At 46.0% G+C, this 23,099-nt stretch overlaps 1 protein-coding gene across 1 annotated transcript in view; it reads right to left on the reverse strand.

The window, feature by feature from the left end:
- TSPEAR (thrombospondin type laminin G domain and EAR repeats) overlaps nt 1–23,099 on the reverse strand; it is a 66,169-nt gene that overhangs the window by 18,535 nt on the left and 24,535 nt on the right. Inside the window, exons 5-7 of the mRNA XM_019533111.1 lie at nt 17,940–18,096; nt 15,574–15,705; nt 11,508–11,740 (exon numbers count right to left, since the gene is read on the reverse strand). Of these exons, the coding sequence (XP_019388656.1) occupies nt 11,508–11,740; nt 15,574–15,705; nt 17,940–18,096 (522 nt within the window). The remainder of the gene's footprint in view (nt 1–11,507; nt 11,741–15,573; nt 15,706–17,939; nt 18,097–23,099) is intronic.

Genomic DNA, 23,099 nt, shown 5'->3' on the forward strand with positions numbered 1-23,099 from the left:
AGTATTTGGCCAAAATGATTGCTTTTCAATGCAAAACAAATCAAAATTTCCCACTGAAAAATTTGGACAAAAAATTAAACATTCTATTTTCCTTAAAATTTTCCCTGGAAAGAAAAAGAAATTCTGCCTGACTGCTTTATGGCACTTTTTTCACACGAAGAGCCCTGACGCAATATTTTTTCTGAGGTCTCCATGGTATATCATACTGTCAAACTGAATCAGGTGTGGTCAGGAGTAAAGCAATACTGGCAACGTCAGCCTCCCTCAGTTTGGACGGTCTGTGTAGGTGCTGTCAAGGATACCACTGGTGTATAATATTATTACTTCTAATGACTTTGTTAGTTGTAATAGAGACCACAGGCTCTGGCTCTTAGTAACAACAAGGACTCTTTAGGGTTTATTGTTCAAAAACAACACTGGACATTAACATCATACCCCATTCCGACATGTAAAACATGGCACCAGCATAAAACCCAGCCCCTGGCTCAGTGGAAAGCATTCAGGTTTCCTAAGCCCCTTTCACACATTGATCAAAATGACTTTGTGTTTATAGCACATACATCCGAGTTCCCGCCAGGTACCTAAATATCTTTAGGTGTCATCATTCACATCCAGTCTCCCCAAACATTGTAACCTTCTGACCCAAGACAGGGATTTGTTTACCCTGAGCTCTTTTTTGGGGGGCTTGTACCCATCTTATCTATTGTTTTCCATTGACTGGCTTTCTGAACTGCCAAGCAGCTAATACTCCTAACTTGCTCAGCTCTTCCACATAAGCCATGTATGTTCTACTTCCTGGCCACCACAGTCTATGGCTCAAGCTGTTACTGAGGCCTCCTTTGGTTCATGCAGCTAACAGGCCTCTGTATGGTTTCTATATCCACTGGTCAGTGGCTGCACCAATCCATGCTCCAGCAAGGCCTGCACGTACAATACAAGCCCCAGTTGCTCAGGCAGTAGCCCTCAAGCCCCGGGTCTATGGTGTCTTGGTCTTGCTTCCAGTCTTGCTTCTCAAAGTAGAGGCAGGTATTTCTGCAAATATATACAGGTGGCTGTGTGAAGGTAGGCCTGGACAGCCTCCACTCCCCACACTACCAGGAAAACTGAACCTGTGTACAGGCCCCTGCAGACACACAAGACATGGCTACTGTAACATGGAGAAGAGTAAGAATGCTGGGGAACCTATAATTGCTAACATGGCACTTATGGATACATCTTAGCATGGTAGTGGGGCAGTGGCGTGCTGTCAGCATGACCCTAGGGCAATAGAAGACACACAGATAAACAGACCCGTGAGCCCAGTGTGAAGCAATACAGTGTGGAATAGCTGCAGGAGGTCTGACTAGGAGGTGGCATTGAACCAACATACAGATGTGCCCAAACACACTTTTTTCCATGCTAACTTTGCCCAAAATGAATTGAATCAAACTGCAAAGTGATTTACCCAATGTGCAGGGAGTAGCTGGTTAATTCAGAAGAACCAAGTCCGTGGACACAGGGAACTTCAATTTGAAAAACCAAACAGCAGCACATGTGAAAAAGCCCTAAGAAGCACTGACGTGTGGACAAGCAATCAGACTCATTCTCTTGTGAGTCCCCCCTTGCCCCCCGGCTTTGCCTTTGTGACTCGCTTTAAACATTTGCAACAAGACTCCATTGAGGGTTTTCTATGAAGGCCTCTAATGACTCTCAGATGGCTGAAGATGTGCATGAAAAACTGAGGCCACAAACCAGAGAGTGGCTTTCTTTACAAGGACTGAGAACTAGTCTCCCTGTCACCAGCAAGGCACTCAGAATAGTTAGAGCACTTGCTGATCCTGACATTACACACACGGCATGTCTCACACGTTGTCAGGGAGGGAACAGAATGTATGCAATTTGGTTTCTGTGGCCAGAACAGTGGGTCATTTCAGTCCTTCCCCCAAGGCTGTGAATAACTGAATTCTCAGTACAAAACAGAACAGATTTGTACTGGGTTTTTTTGGACTGGGGGACGGGGGTATTCCAACGTGTGGAAGTGCCCATCATACAATCTTTGAGTGATCTACGTTAATTTAAAACATGAGCACATTTGTTAAAGAATATCAGGCTTGGAAGTTTCTCATGCATCATCTCAAATTGTTGCCCTCTCTCTCACAGATGTACTCTGACATGGAGAAAGGCCAAAAGATATTGGGTACAATATTTAAAAGCACCTCAGTGACTTAGGAACCTTCATTCCATTGACATCTAATAAGACTAGGGTCTGGGGCTATATATCTATTTGGGGCAATTCTAAGGGTAGATATCAACTATCCTGAGCTATACAAGCCAACCCCTCCCCATCTCCCATGCCCTGCTGCTCTGCACACATGAAACATGGGAGTGGAGATGAGTAGCTGGCAAATTGATTTCTATAAGGGTTCCACTGGGCTAGCCTCATCAACCTCACACAAGAAGCAATCAAGGATCCCAAAACACCTCATAGTTTGCAAACCCCTTGGACAAAGGGGGTGAACCTTCATCCAGTCGCCAAAGCTAGATGCTATTCCCAGCCAAACAGCAGCAACTTCACCTTGTCTAGAGTGACCTCCAATCCTGGACTTCAGCCAGGCCCTGTGAAAGCAAAACCTCAAGCTAACTAAAGAAGAGATGCATAGCTGGGTGTCAGGTACATAATGATGAATATGGTACCTTGCAGTACTTATCAGCTTACCATACAGCATGATGCCTCCCCCAGTAATGTCCTAGACACAAGAGATCCTACTGGATCTCTACACAATGACACCTTTGGGGCAGATGAGCCCTGCGTGCCCCTCTCTCAGATGACCATGTAGAACAACCCAGTTGGTCCTGTTTCCCTTGTTTCTACTACTACTGGATGTTTCATGGATATATTTGTGCGTTGTTAGATAGAGATCATGAAATGGTGGGACTAGCACAGTTTCCAGGCTCAAACTTGGAGCCGAACTGGGAAGGATCAAGGATATCTGAGGGCTGCCTGATACAAGGGTAGCCTCACCACAACCACCTCAGTTTCCAGCAACTGCTTCTTAGCAGAAAGCTAGCCTTTGCTCCTCAGGTCAAACGCTCACCAGGCTAGTTTGGTTCTGTAGCCAGGGAACAATATGGCTAACATCACGTCCAGCCCCTTTTGGCTCCCTAGTACAAATGACCAGGGACCCATTTATCGCAGGGGGCAACCTTCAATTCAAGTCTGTAGCAAGGCTCCTATTCACGCTTCTGGATCCATATTTGCCAACATACCCCTTACCACTCCAGAAGAAAGGAAAGCTTTAACTAGCCCAACCAACAATGGATCCAACTGACAATGTATGGGGGGCAAGTTTCTCAAAACAAAAATACATATCTGGTACATTATATAAAAAAGTCATTCTCCACTATCCATTATCATTATAGAAAGATACAACCCCAGATCAGCCAAGCTGGACATGATTCCTACAGAGCAGCTGGCTGCTTATAGTGCCATCATGGGTCAAGTCATACAACTTTTACTGCAGGGACTCGAGGAACTTGAGGAACAAGAAATGACTGTGTGAAATAACTTCTTGATGATTTAAGTATTAGTCAAAGTGGCACCAAGTAACTCTGTAAGTGCCTTGCTGGATAATGCAAGATGACAAACAACATCCAGACCAACGTATTGAAGCTTGTCTTGCATGGGTCTAAGGCTTCAGACCTTCCTCCAGCCCTGTGGCAGAAGACAAAATAGGGCAGCAGAAGAGAAAAAGAGCAGGCATGCAGGAAGGAGGGATACATCAGCACAGCAGTTGTTCCAAAGGACTTGGGCACAGCCCCGGTACTTGCAGCTCCAGGTCCATTCAGCACTCAAGCTTTCTAGTGTGATGGAGAACAAGAAGAGTGAGTGCCAAGCGTAAGGCTGATGCATTGTGGTGGGACCAGCTGCCAACTAGGGACTAGACTGAGGCCACCAGCAAGTTTCCAAAAGGGCACTGAACAGCCACCAGATACATTCTCAGTCATATAATCATAGAAAATGAGAAAAGGCCATGCCCCCCTGCTACAGAGGAAGGCAGAAACCACACTCCATGCCAATCTCACTGGGAGGTAGAATTCCTTCCTGATACCAAACATGGCATGAGGAGGCACAGAAACATAGACAGTGAGGGTTGGAAGGGACCTCAGAAGGTCACATCTAGTCCAATTACCTGCTCTAAGCAGGACCAACCCCTACTAGTTCATCCCAGCCAAGGCTTTCACCTAGCCAGGTCTTAAAGGATGGAGGTGCCACAAACTGTCTGGGTAACTTGTTCCAGTGTTTTGCTACCCTTCTCATGAGATCATTCTCCTTAATATCTGTACTCAGTTCCCCTTGCTACAATGGGAGCCCGCTGCTCCTTGTTCTGTCATTAGCCATTACTGAAAACAGTCCAGCTCCACCCTCTTTGGTACCAGCCTGCAGGGAGTTGAAGGCTGCTATTCAGTCCCCTCTCAGTCTCCTTTTCCGCAGACTAAATAAGCCCAGTTCCTTCAGCCTCTCCTCACAAGTCATGTGCCTTAGCACCCAAACCATTTTTATTGCCCTCTGCTGGACTCTCCAATCTGTCCACATGCTTTCTGTAGTGGGAGCCCCAAAACTAGTGGACACAGGACTTTAGATGTGGCCTCACCAGTGCAGAATAGAAACGAAGAATCACTTCCCTTGATCTGCTGGCAACACTCCTACCAATGCAGCCCAGTATGCCATTAGCCTTCTTTGCAACAAGGGCACACTGTTGGCTCATATTCAGCTTCTTGTCCACTTTAACCCCCAGGTCATTTTTTGCAGAGCTGCTGCTTAGCCAGTCAGTCCCCAGACTGTACCCGTGCATGGGATTATACAACCAATATAACCCTCACAGCTCTGAGCAACAGCAAAGAAATTGGAAGTACTCTGATGCTGTTGCAATGGGCATCTCAGAAATTCCTGACATAGGCAGGCAGAATAGAACCGCTCCAGTTCTCTTTTGCATCCAAAATAGCACTACAGTTCATTCTCTGATAAAAACGATGTAGAAATGAGATGGCCATCACCATAGCAACAAGTATAGCTCATACCACAATGCCCCGCACAAGTGCCTCATGTCTGATTCAGAAAGGACATCTGCTCATACGTAATGATGATCAGGTAGCTGTTGCTCATTATTTTGCTGCCACGTTCCAACATAGAAAGAAAAACATCTTTCATATAATTTGTTTAGCCTACCAATTTTAATAATGGTCACATTAATATAAAAGATTCATGCTGTCATACCAAGATTTTGAGGGCACCAGGCTGCGTTTTTGCTTGGAGGTCCAAATTGAATTCCATCCTGTCTTCCTATAGAGAATCCTCCTCTATCTCCTGGCCTCTCTCTCTCCAGTCCATAGCAGAGAAGAGATGTCCTTCATCTTGCTCAGTATGAGTAACTCATGAATTTTAGTAAGTCCCTGGGTGATCTCTCTTACACACATGAATGAGATTTATCTGGCACTGAACAATACCTAAAGTTTGAGTAGGCTCAATGAAAACCATTTTGCACAAAGTGATAGCACATCTTTTATTCTTGCACTAAGACAGAAGAGATAGACAAGTGAGGTGCTTTTTCAGTACTTATTGTTCCCTGGCACAAACAAATCACCCATCACAATATTGCTTGTCCTTGTTTGTTCACTCTCTAGGATTAGGTTGAGCAAGAAATCATTCTCTCTGAAATACCTGTACCACCTACATACATCCAGAGGACATTTTCATTTGTAGACATAAAAATGACAGATGTGGGGTAAAAGAACTGTGGTGTTATTTCTCACTGAACCTTGCTACAGACCTAAAATTGTATGTAGCCCTTAGCAGAGAAGTCACTAAATAATCAACTACAAGTGGGCAGCCTCCTCCCATGGCTGGCATGCAATGCTATGTTTGTAGTAAGTTGCATAAAAGCCATACAACAGGAGTTTTCAATTTCTTCCTACAGCATGGATTGACTTTGAAAAACAAAAAGGAAAGACTCATACGGTTGCAATCAGTAAGTTAATGCATCCCAGCTGCTATAGGCTAATTCTAAATTGCAACAAGCTTGACCATATTCCTTCAACAAAAGCTGCTTTTTCTACCTTTCAGCTATTTCCTATTTCAAAGATTTCACAAACATTAAGGAGAGGATGGATGGACCTGTGTAATCACTGTATTACTGTCCTCCCATGATTTATTCATTTCATCTCCATGGGTTTTCCTCTCAAACATAACCTCTCATAGGTTATGTTTCTGTAACAGACCCAATTAAGAAGAATCCCTGGACCAATTATGTGTTAACTGACCCCTGACTAATTATGATCCTCATGACCGGTGTCTAATTTGCTGGGATGACTGAACTTAGGCTGGGAAACCGCAGACACCCAAGAAACAATGCTGTAGTCAGCATCTTCAAATGTAGGCAAGGCTGGTTAATTTTCAGAAGACCCAACCTTTCTATTAATTTCTACCCAACAGTGAAAAATATAACATGAAACATTCCAGCCTACAAAGGATCTTAACAAGTGGTTGGATATGGGAGTGAGTGATTCAGGCTGAACATTGGGTTTTTCCTGTTTAATGTATTATCTGGGGCTGGGAAGAGAATTACTGATAAAAGACAACCCACTTGCAAAGTAATTACCTTCAAGTCCATAGGATGCTCTGAAGAACAGCATTTTTTACAGATTTAGCTTGAGGGGAAATACCTAGTTTCACATCTTGATTTCCAATCCTACCTAGTTCTTCTCGTTTTGAGTCAAAAGGAATCTTTCTTCCTGCTACTGCAGCACAAAGATATTGAGATGTAGGGACCTGATCACACACTTGGTCAGTTCCACAGAAAGACTCCTTCCTGTTGTCTCCCAAGACCCCTGGATCAGATCACCAAACCCTCTCTCTTGGTCACTACCATTTGGCTGGCAGTTATGAGGTGAGGTGTGGGATATGTGAGATAATGCCCACAAACCATGTCATTCAAGAATGAAAGATCTGTTCTGTCCTCTCTGTGCCTGGGTCACTGCCTTCCCTTTGGTTGTAGGAGGCCACAAAGGATGGGGTAGAGGGACTGGGAACAGACTACTCAGGACCTAGTATCACTAAAACACAGACAGAAGAAAGGAGCAAGTAAATGACTCTTCCTACACCTGGACATCAGACTCCCTGGATTTCATGGGGTAGATACCTGTCAAGAAGACCTGGTAAAATATCACCTGTTGTTGGCAAACTGCAAAAATCACTTCCTACATCCACATTTCCAAGAGGGGAGGGAAGACTCTGATAACAGCTACAAAAATGATTCAAGATTTGGAAAACACTTTTTTATAAGAGCCTAGAATCCAGTCTGCTTGCAGTACTGAAGAAGAAGATAAGAGGCAACTTGATCATGACCTCTAAGGACCCACAGAGGGTAGAGACTTGTGATTGCAGCAGGCTTTTGGATCGCTCAGAGAAAGGCAGAACAAAAGCCAATGGCAGGATGTGGCAGCTAGAACAATCCCAAATGGGAATGAAATACAGCCTGTAACAGTGAGGATGATGCTACAGTTCTACAACATAGTTCTTCTTTTCCCACACTATCTATAAGTGGTTATAAAGGAGCACATCCCGGTCTTCAGCTTGCTTTGGTGATCTATAATAGACCTCCATCAACATCCCCTTCTGCCTGGTACTAATTAGGCTGTTAATATGTATGCATTATGGGTCCTGTGATTCTGAGTTACCAATAACTCTAAAACATGCAACAGTGTCTTAGATCTAAGCGCCATCTCTCCCACCCACCCCTCAGCCCCACCTCTATTTCACCCTCTCTTTATAAAGACTTGGGCAGGCAACAGTTTTTCTCATCCTGCAATAATTGTCAAGATTTTGAATAATTTTCCCATCTCAAATTAGGAAGAAAAGTCAAAATAGCTCAAACTGTTTTTGTAAACCAACAACCACAGAAAACAAATTGCATCAGGACAACCAAAATTGAAGCCATCTCCAACAAGGATATTTTGACAATTCCAAAACTTCTCTTCAATTCTTTTTCCAAAATTGACCCACACCAAACCTTTCCCACATACAATTTCAGCTTTGAGGAATCAGAATTTTCTCATGAAAATCTGTTTTTAACTTTCTGCTTTAATCTAATGACCGGGAAGCGGGGAAGCAGAGGGTTGTTTTATTATTTTATGACACTTGGGGTTGGTAATACTGAATAATAACATGGCAGCTCTGCATTGGTTTGTATATTACGCAGTTTATTAACACCTAAGGTTGCTTGGTGCCTTCTGTGCTGAGCCCTAAGCAACTGGGAAGTGAATCTGTGACATGTTTTTTTATATATTAAGGAGCCAGAAGGCAATGAAGACACAATCCTAAAAAGCAGCAAGCAGGGACACTAGGCCGCTTTGACTGTATGTTCATTTTAAAAAGACCTTGAATGCTGTATCCTCTTTGCAAATGAAACCTTCTAGCAACAGAAGGATACAAATGTGCAATGTTTGACAAAGGTGCAGGCAAAAAAGCAGGGAATCCAAGCAGCATGAAGACTTGGCATCTAGACAAAAAATGTGCCTTAGGCAGCAGTCCAAAGGACTTTTCACCTACTCCCTTCCTGATTTTTGTTTTGCTCTGTTTGGATCCCTGTCTGCAAACATAAGCTGATACTCTTGGCTTGACACAGGTTCCTTTAGAAAATGTCCCCAGAAATACAGTAGTCCTGGGTCTCCTCCATGGACTATAGCTGTGATCCTTAAGCTCAGTTGGCCAATTCTCCTCACTCACACGTGGAACTGGACAGAAGGGAGGGCCAAAAAATACTGCAGCAGTCTCAAGCAGTGAGGAAGAGGGAGGAAGGAGAGCTATGGATAGGCCACCACAATTGTTTTCTTCATTATGGAACGGTGAATGAGAACCAGTGCACAAGGGGCTTCTTTAGCTGTGCTGGGGCAGTCACTGAGAGGGTGTCTGGGGAGCTGGATATAGTCCAAGAAGACCAGACAGGCTCTGGGGGTGCTATAGTTATCCGGCCTGGGAGTCTTCTGCGATCCAAATTTTAATAGGACAGTAGCAGCTGTCTTAAGCCTAGTGGAGAGAATCCCCTAACTAAGCCCTCAAATTTCATTATAGAAGCTGAGCACCACAGGCTGAGACACACCATCAAGGCCTGGATAGCTCAGGGCCAAATGTTCAAAGTGTCTGCACTCACAACCAAAGCCAGATTGTCTAAGGAGCATAATAGGACAAAAGGAGTTGCTGAAGGCTGGACGTTCTTGAAAACTGTGGCCAGTGAGCCGCTCTGAAAACCAAGCTGACCAGTTCTGGCAACACCTCCCTGAACAGAAAGGGACAAGCAAACTTGGCTTGGGTAGACTGGAACGGATCAATACTCACAGCAGTCTCAGCTGCACAGAGCCACTGGCTGCCTGCAAAGTGCAGGCTCACTTCGCCATCGTGGAAAACCTAGGACATGTTTCCTGCCTGGGTCTGTGCTCTCTGAACCCTGCTACCCAGCTATTACAGTGGCCTTCGAGACATGAATTCCCAATCTAAATCTGTGTAGGAAGTAGCTGCTTTTCTCTTACCAACCAACTCCTCACTCCCCAATCCACCAGGCATTTTCTGAATTTCAGTGTTCTTGAACATCCTGCAGAAATCATGGCCTCCAGATACAAACACAACCTAACGCTGAACACAAATCTATATTCAGCATGTGCAAGTATGCCTCTGCCTGGTAAAGAGTACAATATGCAAATGCTCTGCAGAGCAAGAAGTCACTGGGAAGGATGGGGTGGGGAGGAGTAATGATCTGTAGTTATTTAAGGGCGTTTGCATGTACATGGGTCCTGGGAAATGTTTGCAACACACATATGGAGGTTTAGATGAATGGCAGGATTATTAGGAAAGCAACATAGCAGCAGAGAAGCAGCTTTTCAGTAAACTCTTCAAAGGGGCTAAGAAACAGTACCTGGATGATGCTACTTGGAGGTGCCAATTAAGTTATATAGCTGTTTTGCCACGGCTTAGGACAGGAATAGAAGAGATCTTCTCAACTGAGAAAGGAAGGTGGCTGCCTGTGCCTGTTTGAGACACTGAAGCAGACACTATGAGAAGGACCTAAGGGTAAGAGAGATGAGCAACCTTTATTGTTGGAAAAGGGGGATGTGCTCAGAGGGACTAGATTGGAGTTAAAGGGGAAATTAAAATGTGACAGTCTCACAATAACACACATAATAATCGCACACAAATCTACTGTAAAAGAAACTGGTGCAGGGAAGATGATCTATCTATATTGTAACATACAATATACTGAGCAGGGTGGCCAACCTGCAGTATACAGGAGGCCTGGGCTGCCTTTGGTGTGGCTTGTGCCAGAGGTGACTGGCGAAACAGTGGCAGATAGGGCAAGGAGCAGAAAGCAGAGCATCAAATCAGTCAGGGAGCACAGGGCAGGGAATAGAAAGCTGAGCAGCAGATTGGGGAAGGGAAATAGATTGAAGTGGCACCCAGGGAGGGTGAGGGGCTAATGTGTGGCATGCCTGCCAAAAAGGCTGGCCCCCACTAGACTGGAGAATCCATGGAGTTAGATCAGTGTTAAAATGATGCCAGGGAGGTTCTCCATCTGATGTATGAAGGAATAGCCCTGCTCAGAGTCTAGGAGGTTCAGGTAGAGACACTCCAAGTTCTGCTGAGGTTTGTACATCTATCTTTTCCAGACATGTATTCAGAACGTGCCCAGAGCACAATTCACAGCCATCCATGAAGGTGGCCAAGTCCGTACCCAATAAACTCATTAAAATCTGTCACTATAACAGCTCTTCCAGATACATGAATCCCACATGCAAAAGTCACATTATGAACCTCATATGAAAAGTATGCAAGGGGCCTAGATTCTGGGTCTTCTGTTCCCAAATTGTGCATAAATGCCCCAAACCTGCAGCTTTGTGGCTGTGTATGAGCCATTTAGGGACATCAGATGAAATAGGGCTTCACTCTTACTAATGTCTAAGACAAGAACAGAGAACTAGCCAGAAATTAGCAGCAACAAATGGGCACTTTTTGAGCTGCAGCAGGTTGTTTCATCGACTCTTGAGAGGAAAATTATGGGCTCCAAGGCTTCTTATAGACCCACAGGCCCTGGAGAACTGTAATTTCAGAAGGATTGAATGATAAGTTGTGAGTACTAAAGAGAAATAAACACAATTATCTTCTTCCCATAGAGGGTCAGGTACTTCATATGAGCACAGCTAGGATTTCTGATCTTAATTTTTTAACTATGGTAAAAAAAAAATGTAACATTCCCTTCACCATCCCCTGTGATACAAGTGCAGATTTGCAACCAACACTGGGATAGATCCTCACCTGATGTGTATCCATGTATCTCTACTGAAGTAAGTGGCGTTATGAGGATTTATCCCTGAAACTTTCCCTCAGCTGTGACTCGAATGTGGGTTGGCCTTCCTGAGAAGCAGCCAGCAGACAGTGTTGGTAATTTAACATAGCACCACAAAAAGCCTAGAAGTGGAATTACCTTTTTTCCTATTGTGAAATATTTCCAGGATTGAGCTTGGTAGGTTGGAATATTTTGGTAGGATACAAACTTCCCATCCATCCACTTGTAGATAGCTGACCCGGGTGGAGTCTGTCGGTTGGCTGTTGCCGCAAAGAGTCCCACCTCCGGAATGGCAAAGATCTCAATGCCCAGGGTTTCAGAATTGGTGACCAGGTTCTGATATTCTTCCACGTAGTCCAGCCTCTCTTTGGCTAGGAAATCACAAACAGGAAGAGAAATATCAAGCATAGCTTAAAAACAGGTATCCTCTGAATTTAGCAGTGTTCCAAGGTTCTTTGGAAGCTAGATTGGTGACATTTTACATGGCGCTTTGTAGCCACCCTACACATATTAGGGTCCCCACAGTAAAAGGCTTAAAAATAAAAGGCTAAATAATGTACTGCTGACCTACAACTATTCCACATAGGCCATACTGTTTGGTCAGCAAAGTGCCCTATCCATCAGGCAGTGGGCTAAGCTGTGGGGGGAAACAGCCCTCCTGGTGAACTGCCTTCTTCTAGGTGAGTGTCTACCTCACTGGACCACAGTCATACAACCTTTCACCTATTCTTCCTTCTAGCCTCAGGGATCCAATTTTCTTGACTCCCCAAGTGTGTTAAAGCAACAGGTAAGGGGATCCATTAAGCCTAGCCCACAGCCTGGTAGTTATGATGTGAGGGATGCAGTGCTTAAGTGATAGTCCAGATCAGGGGCGCTCAACCCCTGGTCTGGAGGCCAGAACCAGCCTATGGAGCCATGTCATCCAGCCTAAGGACCCCCAGTCCAGAAATCTAGTGGTAAGGGAATGGTGGGAGCAATGGCTGTTCCCCTGCTGCCAAATTTCTGGACCTGTGAGGAGCCCTGCATGATAGATGGCACCAGCATGTAGCTGAATCCAGGCTTGTGGAGTCAAGCCAGCACACGGCAGGATTCAGGTACCTGCAGGTGGTGGGATCTGAATGTGCAGGACCAGGCCAGCACACCAAGGGACTGACCTCACTTGCTGGCCCCACACAGGATCCAGCTTGTGGAGCAAGCCTGCACCACTCATACCACCCATGGGGCTAGAAAATCGGGCACTGCTGGTATAGAGTGCCATGATGCAGACTCAACACCCAAGTCTAAGAGCCTAGGGTTCATTTCAAGTCTAGGAGCCTAGGCCAAAATGGAGATGTCTAATGGATTCATAGCTGTTATGTCGAGCCTGTAAGCATGTTGCTGGTTGTTTCTCCCTAGGTGGAGCACCTTATACTTCTTGGTGTTGAACATCCTCATGTTTTGATCCGCCCACCTTGCAAGCCTGTCCAGGTCAGCCTGTATCCCCAGCCTATCCTCCAGTGTGACTGCAGTCCCCTGTAATTTGGTGTCATCTTTGCACTTTGCCAGCCTACTTTTAACACCTGAATCCAAATCATTAATGAATATGTTAAAAAGTATTGGTCTGAGTACTGAGCCCTGAGGGATGCCACTGGCCACCAAGTGCCACGTTGCCTTTGTTCCATCTATTATTACCCTCTAGGTCCTGACTCGAAGCCAGTTTCCTGGTCAACAGACTGTTGTGCTATCGAGGCCACAGTTCCCCAATTTTACCATGAGCATGTTGTGGGAGTGGCAGCAGGCAGGCAGTTCTGTGGCCGTTCTCCAGGGTTGACAGATCTTGGTAGAGGTCCTAAACATTGTTGTAACACAACCAGGTTCTGTGTCCTGGTGGCAGGTGTCGTAACAGAGACCAGGCCAGCTGTGGCAGCCATGGTGGCTGGGCTTGAAGCTGTCACTTTTGTGCCCCTTTTAAGTGGATGACTGGGGCTGGTGCCCTGGTTGCTCACCTCCTGTTACACTACTGCATCTTATACATAGTGCTACAGCAGCACAATTCAAACTAGCCCACAAGGAGTAGAAAGTCCCTGATTTAAAACTGGATCTTGAAATGGAGAAGGTAGGAGTGCTTGACATTGCTTCACAGCCCCGCCCAGGAGCAAACAGCATGCACGCTGATATCACTCTTTGAGATACGGATGTGGTGTGCATGTATGCACAGACACCTACTTACCTACTGGAATAGCTCATTAGTTAAGATAATCTGAAACATGCAAGGAATCCTAAACACTGCCTTCTCCCCAACCACATCACGGAGACCACGTGGCTCAGAGGGATGAACGGAGTGGCTCCGAGCTGTGCACTGAAGTTCTATCTTTGCTGCTGACCAGCTTTCCTAGTCCTTTGTACTTCCAGTAATAACACTGTACAGGCAATACCAACTGGCTTTGCAGTAAATTCCAATGGGCTCAGTAAATACCACTTCCCACACTTTACCACTCTGCCAGAACAGGTCCAAGCCCACAATCTGTAAAGAGCTGCAGGTACATTTAGGAACATTCTGATTACAGTGTAGTTACCAACACTGAGATACGTCAGTATGGGGTGGTTGTTTCATTAGGGTTTTACCCAAGAAAACATGATAGAGCCCAATGACAGTGAACAAGCAGTAGTGTCATTTCTCATTTCCACTTTAGCAGCTCCGGAGAGCCCCAGTCATGCATCTGTGTCTAAAGGCAGAAGGAAGAATGAGACAATGTGGTCAATGTGACAGGCATTGGTCTCAGCACTTTAGTAGCCTAACTCCAGTTGAAAGGACTGCTACTTCCAACATAGCAGGATGGATTGATGAGTTGAGTTGCAGCTGGTCTTGGAAGCTCCCAGCTGTGCAGAAGCTGGTAGTATTCAAGTCCTCTTTCAGAATAAGAAAAGAGTAATGCTTAATAAATGGCAGATTTCTGTCCCAGATCTCTCAGAGCATTACACAAGCAGGCAAGTGAGCACTGGTACAACCCGTCCATTCACTTTTCTTCTCTCAGGAAGTTCTTCATGTACAACAAGCCCACTTACATGCCAGTGACTAGTAGCTAGAAGATGGTGCTGCTTCTAATGTGGGGAAGTGATTCTCCACCAGTCATTCTTAATGAGTTCCCTCCAAGTGGGATGACATGCCTGGCCTCTGTGCCAGGAGGTAAGAGACTGCTACTCCTCCTGTCTGGCACTGGGCACTCCAGTGTCCTACAGAGAGGGACCACCCAGGGCTGCTTCCCAAACCACTGCAGTCCCTGTACTGGCCCCTGCACTCAAAGAAGCACGCTCTGGAAGGCAGGCAGACAGACAGACAGACAGACACTGAGCTATGTGGCTTCCCTTTTCAGGCTGGCTTGTCCCTCCCCAGCTGCTCCCAATGCTCTGGGACCATGGGAGGGGTCATGGGTGGACATGGCTCTGGTCACTGGCACTTGCTCCCTCAGGTACAGACCAAGGACTGGGTGAGGGCAAATGCCAAAAAAAGCGAGGCGCTATGAGGTAAGGCCCCTTGCCACCATCACCCAGCACCAGCTAGATTCTAGCTCAGTGGTTCTCAGATGCATGCCACTAAAGTCCCAAAAGTCACCGAGAGGTGAAAATAGGTTAAAAGAGTTGAGAACCACTGGTCTACACAATCCAGAAAAAAGATGTCCATTTAGAAATGGGTGAAGTACAGCACGCAGAAGGGACTTCCCCAAGACCAGGCCAGAAAAGAGCTGGAAATGGCAGCCTGGTCTCCTAAGTCTTGCTCCAGTGCCGTATGCTGTGTTGGTGAATCTATCTAGAAATTAACTTGCCCAACTCCTGCACAGATGCAGGATTCCCTGTCCCTAAAATCTCTCAGACAAATGCCTGCCCGGCATGCAGCTGAAAACTTCCAGCAGAAAAGATCTTACAACTTCCACTTCAGGCACAACCCAAATGCCTAAACTCTTGGGTAAGCCAAGAAGGTACTGCCTCTGGGCATGCCAGAGCTGAGGCAGTTCTGGCCAAAATATAGCCAGCAGGAGAGCCTTGTTGCCAAAACAGTCAGGCTGGGTCCCTGCCAATTCCTCTCTTGAACGTAGGTATTTAAGGTCCCTTGTGACCCCCTCCCTTGGTCCCTGCCCCAAAGACCTTACACTCTGCCTCTCTCCACTGCTAGGAGGCCCAAAGAGAGCCCTAATGGAGAACCATCCATGTACCCCGTGCCCCTTACCTTCTAGCATGGAAAGCCATGCACTCCCGTTACAGAGATGCAGCCCCTTCTGAGAGACGTTAAACCAGAACTGCGCTTTCTCGGTCTTGGTGCAGGGCGGGCGGGACCCAGAAGTCACCTTCATCTCGGCTTCTGAGCACAAACAAAAGCAAAACAGGCCCCGTTAAAGCCCCTGATGGAATGAAAGACCAAAACGATGGCTCTTGCTCGCTGCCTTCCCTACGTGCACAGTGGGAGGCAGCAGAGCCCAGGCTAAGTCCGCTAAGGCATGGAGTGGATTATGTAGCATGGGCCCCCAGTCGAGCACAACGCTGAGGCACATGTTTAACTTAAAGCACGTCAGTGTAGCCCCATGGAGCTCAGTGAGATCACTGAGGTGCTTAAAGGACCCGTGTGGTTATGTGGCATGCTAAGTGATGGCCTTAGCTCATGCAGTGTGGGAGAAGACTGCCTGTCCTGTCTTTCTTTCCAGTATCAAGAAGCTAACTCCAAGCTCTGCTCTGCTGTTGCTGTTGGCTGTGCCCCGCTTCCTTCCTAACTCTTCTCCAGCTGCTGCATTGCCCACTTTGGCAGCCCATCATTTCCCAGCCTGCCCCAGCCTGCCCCAGGGTCTTCTGGCCAGAAGAGCACAGAGAGGGAAAGCCAACGTCTTCCCACACTCAAGGTCTCAGTGCAGCTATTGCCCGAGTGTGAGGGGAAGGAGGTGTCACCTCTACTCCCTGTGAAACCCCTCTGTTGCCCCATGACAGTGGCTGAGATCAGTCAGGGCTGTCCCGAGGGAGGCAGACCTGCTTGCACACCTGCTGCTAGTACAGTTTCTCTAAGCCACTGCCTACACACTGGCATGGGGGCAACTTGCTGTGACTCAGGCTGAGAGGAAGGAATCGCCTGGCTCACATCACTGCCTGCCATAGCCTTCACAAGGGGCACGTAGAGGGCCCTCACATCTCACTGCGCTGGGGTCTGCCTCACCCCTCTGCAGTAATGCTGGAAGCTCTGGGCTGAGGTCTCCTCACACTTAAACCAGTGTAAATAAAGCATTGCTCACTGAAGACTATGGAGTTTCACTGGGGAAACCAAAAGGAGGAGCAGGCCTTATATCCTCCCGGTGCACTTGAAATCACCCCTTGCCACAACGTCAGATCATCTGTTGTGATAACAAAGGACACGGACACAATACATGGCATGGCAGCACCGCCTGCCCGAGTCTGCTCAAAACAACCAAAATGAGAGCCCCAAATTGCCTGAGCACTCTCCATTTATTTAAACAAGCTGTTAACTTTGAATGCTACTGAAGTTTGGCTTGTAGATGTATTGGATGAGTGGCCTCTGATCTGCTATAGACACCAATTTTCCTCTCTAGGTCATCCCAATGGCCCTCACAAAAACAGGCTTGGGGACTACTTCCCATCACTAACTACTAAGGGCTAGCAACCCACACCCTATTTTACCAATCCTAAAACTAGGGATCAATTTCACTGGCACCAGTAGATTTGATTAGATCTGCTGTTCCTGTGGGGAGTCACACTAGAATGGTGACAAGTCAAAAATACATTCAGAAAAATGTGATGCAATGTTTCATGGCTTGAAATCTTTGCTCAGCGTGCCGTAAACTTTGCAGTGGTCATCAAGACCAACCGCTAGGGCTTTAACATTTCAGCACCATTCCATATAGCCACAGCACTCTCCTCCTTCAAACTGTGCTACCGCTCTTGTGTTAATCTTTCTATAATGTACTGAAAGGAAATGGCTTAAGGAAATGCATTATTTTGTATCTTACTGGCCATGTCTATATGAGATGCTTTACTGCGCAGTACACTAAGCTACTGCACAGTAAGGCATCACTGCCTACACAGGAAGGTGCTTATTGTGCAGTAAATTAGTTTACTGTGTAGTAAATTTACTACTTGCATATGCAGGTAGTAAATCTACTGTGCAGTAAAGCCAAATAGCATGCAGATGCACATGCAGATGCACCCACTGTTACTCAAGCGGTGTTTTTTCTTGTGAGAAAAGAGCTACAGCTATATCCCTTCCCATGCTTGGTACAGAATAATTTCACTGGCATGATTCACTCAAGATTGCTCTGTTCAAATGCAAGGCACTGATTCTATGAGTTTCCAAAAAGATGAGGAGAAAGCAAAAGAATATATAAAAATGGAAATGGAAAATACGAATTCCTTCCCTGAGACACAAAATAACTTGTAACTCCTATCTTAAAACTGCAATCCAACCACCTCATTCTGCTTTTCCATCAGACTAACATCAGGTCACATACAGTTAGGCGGCCCCAGGGAGGCCTGTTCAAAAGATTTGCTAATGCAAGACGGTGAAGCGCCTCAAGAACTCTGTTTTGTTTTACTGACCGTATGGGTATTTCAGCACCTCATTGCTTCCTGGCTTCACTGGGAGGTCCTGTAGTACTGGGGGGATGGAGAGCACCGCTAGCTTAAGGTTCATGTTAGTGCATATCCTTGAGGTAGCATCAGATCCTGGCAACAGGACCAGCTGTCTTAACAAGCCCTGAAAAGAGAGGAAGAAAAACTAGGGAGATCACGTCCATCAAGACTGCAGGACAACAGCCGCTTAAGGCGATGGTCTGAATTTTCCTTAAGTTCTCCCTTAACTCCCCTCAAACTCTCAAACCCAGATTCTAGTCCACCTATTAGGCATTTAAGTGAATTGGCTACTTGACTGTGATCCTATTCTTTCTGAGCCCCTGAAAAATTGTTAGTACAAAAGGTGGTTGGGTCCTCCTGCTATTCATTGCTTTTTGTGACCCACATCTTAAGGATAAGGTATTACAAAAGCAGATGTATTCATGGATTTTCAGGGCCTTGAGTGTGGTGGAACAGAGCTGCACTTAGGGCCAGAGACTACTATACCACCTAGGATTAGGTGCTTTACAGTCAAAATGAGTATGATTTGTAAGCAAGAGTCAGAACTTAATAACACCCCTTTAGCTCTTCAAGATCAGTCCATGGCAATTGAACAGCCAGCATTAACTATGGGATAAATGTTTTTTGAAACTAGGCACATGAGTGGTTTTCCAGGAATCTGAGCAGCGTGGAATGGGGTCTGTTCCCTTGCTGCCAAAATCAGTCACAGGAATTAACTAGTTAATTAAAAAGTTAAAGACATGGCTAGCCTTTAACTTTAACTAGTCACATTTTTCAGCTGTCAACTTTTAACTTGAACTAGTTAAAAAGAAGGTTAACTTTAACTTTTGAAAAGTATAAGTTTAAAAAAAATGAAATCCGGCTTTCCCAGAGTTTTTCCTGACAGCCACTCTCTAGGACTTGCATGGAACAATATTTCTTTATCAAAACTCTAGGACTTCTTGGTTGAGAGACAGAGTAGTGCGCAAACCTACGCGAACTGGTCTCTTAAGAACTACACGTCCCAGAGTTCCTTAGTGCACGCGGGCATTTTCTGTGCATTTGCAGAAGTCAACGGGGCAGCCAGTTGGCTGCAGGAGAGGGAACAAGCACAAGCAAGCAGAGACATTGATCCCAGTAAGAGTGGGAGCAAGTAGTGCGGGTGAAGCAGATGATGACTTTTTAAATTTTAACGAAGATCAGAACCAGCAGCCCAGGGCCCAAGAAGTTGAGCATTACTTCTTATCTGTGAAAAACTTATTTAAGATGTCACCTACTATGAAAAAGCTATCCATCCATTATAGCACAAGCATTCCCTCATCTGCCCATGTAGAGCGACTGTTCAGTAGTGGGGGCTAAGTTTTGCAAGACAGATGAGGAAAACTGTCAGCTGTCAAATTTGAAATGCAGCTTTTGCTGAAATACAGTATGCATGTTTAAACCGTTTCTACTATGCAACCGAACAGTCTTTTTCTCATTTAAACCGATTTTCTCATTTCAGTCTAATTTTGATATTCAGACACTTTCATTATTTCTAATTCAGATGCATTTCATACCCCTTTGTTACCATTTGAGCAATAAAAATTGTAACAATGGAGGTTTTCTGTGGAAACAGCTTTCATTTGTCAACTGGCTATGAATATCTCCTTTCTGTTATTCTGGTATACCTGCATGATGCATTGACTTTTACAAAGTACTTGACATAGAGAGGCAATGGTCTGACATGGAGAGGGTGAGAAGGGTCTAATATTACATAGGTATTGGTAAATTGTTATTCTGAAAACTGTATGACAAGTGTAACGTTGTTTTCGGGTAAAGCAGGGTGAGTTCTGAGTAAATTAGTGTGCTTCTGTGGGCTTATGGAAAAGAAACCCACTCCTTGCATTTGAAAATGAAAAATGATGCTCAGAGGCAATTCACCGTGTTTCATGCATTGCTTATGAATCAACTTAACTTTTAACTAGTCACCCTCTTTTTAACTTTTAACTAGCTGAAAGTGGAAATATTTAACTTCTAACAACTCACATTAATTTTAAAGGCTGCTAACTTTTAACTTTAACTAGTTACATTATTCATAAATGTTACCCATGACTGGCCAAAATCAGTACCAAGAATGACCAGGTAGAGGATGCTGCCTTTTAACAAGGGCATGCAGACTTGTGCCTTTACCAAATCTTTGATGTTTTGAAATGCATTAGTTCCTGTCCCCTCCACCCCCCAAAGCCTGAGAAATACTAGACAGTCAGTATTTTTCACTCCTCCATAATATCTGCTACAGAATACTGCTCTTTTGCAACCTTCCCCCACTCCTCTATTGCCACCTAAGTCTTTTCATTAGGTCATGAAAGCCTGAAAAAGTGGAAAAAATCTGTTAGGCCAGACTGCATTATTTATGGCTAGCCCACCTCTCACATGAGTATCAATGAATCCACAAGCTGCACATCACTCTCCAACCAGCTACAGAATGGCCTGGTGTAAGTGGAAGGTAAAAAACACACAGCTGGAAAACTGATTCTTCTTCTCTGTCTGTGTGCAGTTCCTCTGCACTTCAAATGCTCAGCACCACATCCATAGCTCACTACGGGTTGCTTTGCAGCTGGCAATTAAGGCCAGAATTCAAAGATATTTAGATGCCTGAAGATGTGTATAGGTGTCTAGTGGGGTCTATAAGAACACCTAAGTAGGTTTGGTGTCTAAATCTCATTGGTTTCAAGGAGAGTTCATTGTTTACCTTTTATGGTTTGGTCATCCCCCAAAATCTGGCTAGATGCTGCTGTGATCAGCTCTACTGAAACCACCTAAGCCAGACGGCAGAGAAGGGCAAAGAGTTCAGCAGCTATTTTGTTCAAAGTTGCTTCTAGTCTGTGAGGCAGGAGTCACCTCCACTGGGCTCTCTCCTGGGGTCTTTATTTCAGTTCCTTCCCATTCCTTTTCTAAAATATCCATCATTTGAGAGTGGAGAGATGTGCTTCACTTTTGGCCTGTGGATGTATATCATACAAATGGGCTTATTCTGTGTCAGGTTTCAAACGTGTTCATGACCTTTCTGGCTGGGTGGCTGGTATTAATACTGCCTCGCTCTTTCTGAGAACACGCATTTGCCTAGTGCCTGGACCTACAGCTCAGTAAAGGAAAAGCCGCTGCAGGAAACAAAAAAAAAATGGATTGGCCGTGCTACAGGAAGGGGGAGAGAAGGAAAAATGGACTGGAAAAGCAGAACTGTCAAGGGTTCTTATGGCCTTGCTGTACCGCCCCACAGACCACACAGATGAGGGACCAGGGCCAGTCAGCTCCTTTCTTCTCTGCTCCAAATTGGCTACAGTTTACTGCTGGCTGCCACCAACAGCACTTCTTTCCCCTTTTCTCAGCGCTAATGAATGTGAGAAGACTGGCCCTAAGCTCCCTAGTCCAGCCTCACCCTCCGCCAGCTGCTCCATGCACCAATCCTCATTGGTGGTCTCCAGGCATGGGGATCCTGTGACAGGAGTCTGTTGTCCCAGTGCAATCTAGCTCTGCACAACCTCTTCAGGATGAGCTGTTGAAGCCTTGGGCTCCTGGGGGCTTTGTGTGTAAGCAGGGCTCTGCTTTGCAAGGCTTTTCTGCCTGGCAGCTTCATTTGCTACTGCTCCAGGGAAGTCTGAATGTCAAGAATTCCCAAATCTCCTGATCTTTCCAGGCTATCACTCTGTCATCGAAACTGAGGGTCCCTTCACCCCAGCATTGCAAGTCCCTATTGGACCATCTCCTCCACACCAACTCATTCCCCCCTCCATGCTGTCTCCACCCCACAGACCCCAACCTTGTCCCTGGAGGAGCAGGGCTGGTATACAGGAGCTACAACCTGTTCTCCCTGGCTGGGCAGCACCCCTGCTCTGCTCTGCACTGGGGGCCAGCGGGACAGGAGCAGAGCTGCTAGGGGTACAGGTTGTACCTGCAGCAGCCCTACCCCTCCACAGCACTACTGCCCCCCTCTCCAGGTGAGGCCAACAGTCCAGGGGAGGAGGAGAAGCCCCCCAACACCCTCTGCCAGGAGATTGACCATGTTCACCCCAATCTTGGGAGCTGCACTTCTTTGTACTCCTCCGACCATCTCCTGCACGCCTTAGCATTCGCTCACACACAACTACCCACCTATACACACATCTGGGACATCCTATCTGGTGCGGCTGGCACTGAGTCTAGCTGGCCACACAGCCAGCAATGCCCTCATGTACAAGAAAACTGCCCCTCACCAACAGGAGCTGAAAGTGACTCCCAGAGACAGGGAGTCCTTTTTTACTGGGTTTCTGAAAACCTGTCAGAGGAATATCTGTGCTGAATGTGACCCAAAACAACACCCAGTGCAACAGCCCCTCAGGCTCTGGATTTGCATGGGCTAGCATGCAGGAAGAAATGGCCTCCTAGCAGTTATCTCCACATTTAAACCACCTGCACATCACCCTAGCACACGGGTGGGCAATTATTTCAGCAGAGGGCCACTTACCAAGTTTTGGCAAGCTGTAGATGGTCACATGGGTAGTCCCGTCCCCTGGCAGGTACCCCACCCCCTGGTTGCCATTTTGGGACTGGAAGTCCTGCCCCCTAACCTCTGACCTTTGCCACCAGAAGTCCCTCCCTTTGCCCCCAAAGTACTCCTTTTAGCAAGGGGTTTTGCTATCTTGGAACGAAAAGAATGCCAAATTATATTCTAAAAAGTGAACATCTAAAACATTCATCGATTCATAGATGCTAGGGTCAGAAGGGACCTCAACAGATCATCAAGTCTGACCCCCTGCCTGGGCAAGAAGGAGTGCTAGGGTCAGATGACCCCAGCCAAATGCTTATCCAGCCTTCTCTTGAAGACCCCCAAGGTAGGGGAGAGCACCACCTCCCTTGGAAGCCCTTCATTAATTTGATTTCAAAAAATATTTTAGTCCTGGTTTACATGTATTTGTGTAGTGTGCATAGAGGTGTTTGTATATAATAGCATAAAATGAAGTCTTACTCTTGTAGTGGGGTGGGTGGGTATAGGTTTGTGGGGGCTGTAGGTATGTGGGTACATCAGGTGCGGGGGAGAGTGTGGGTGTGTCTGTGGGGGTGAATAGGTGTGGGAGTGTGGGTGGGTGTGTGGATATGTGGGATGTGGGTGGGCATGGGGTTTGTGGGGGG

The sequence above is a fragment of the Crocodylus porosus genome, unplaced genomic scaffold (genome assembly GCF_001723895.1).
Source record: "Crocodylus porosus isolate Cpor-Errol unplaced genomic scaffold, CroPor_comp1, whole genome shotgun sequence".
In the NCBI taxonomy this organism is placed as follows: Eukaryota; Metazoa; Chordata; order Crocodylia; family Crocodylidae; genus Crocodylus; species Crocodylus porosus.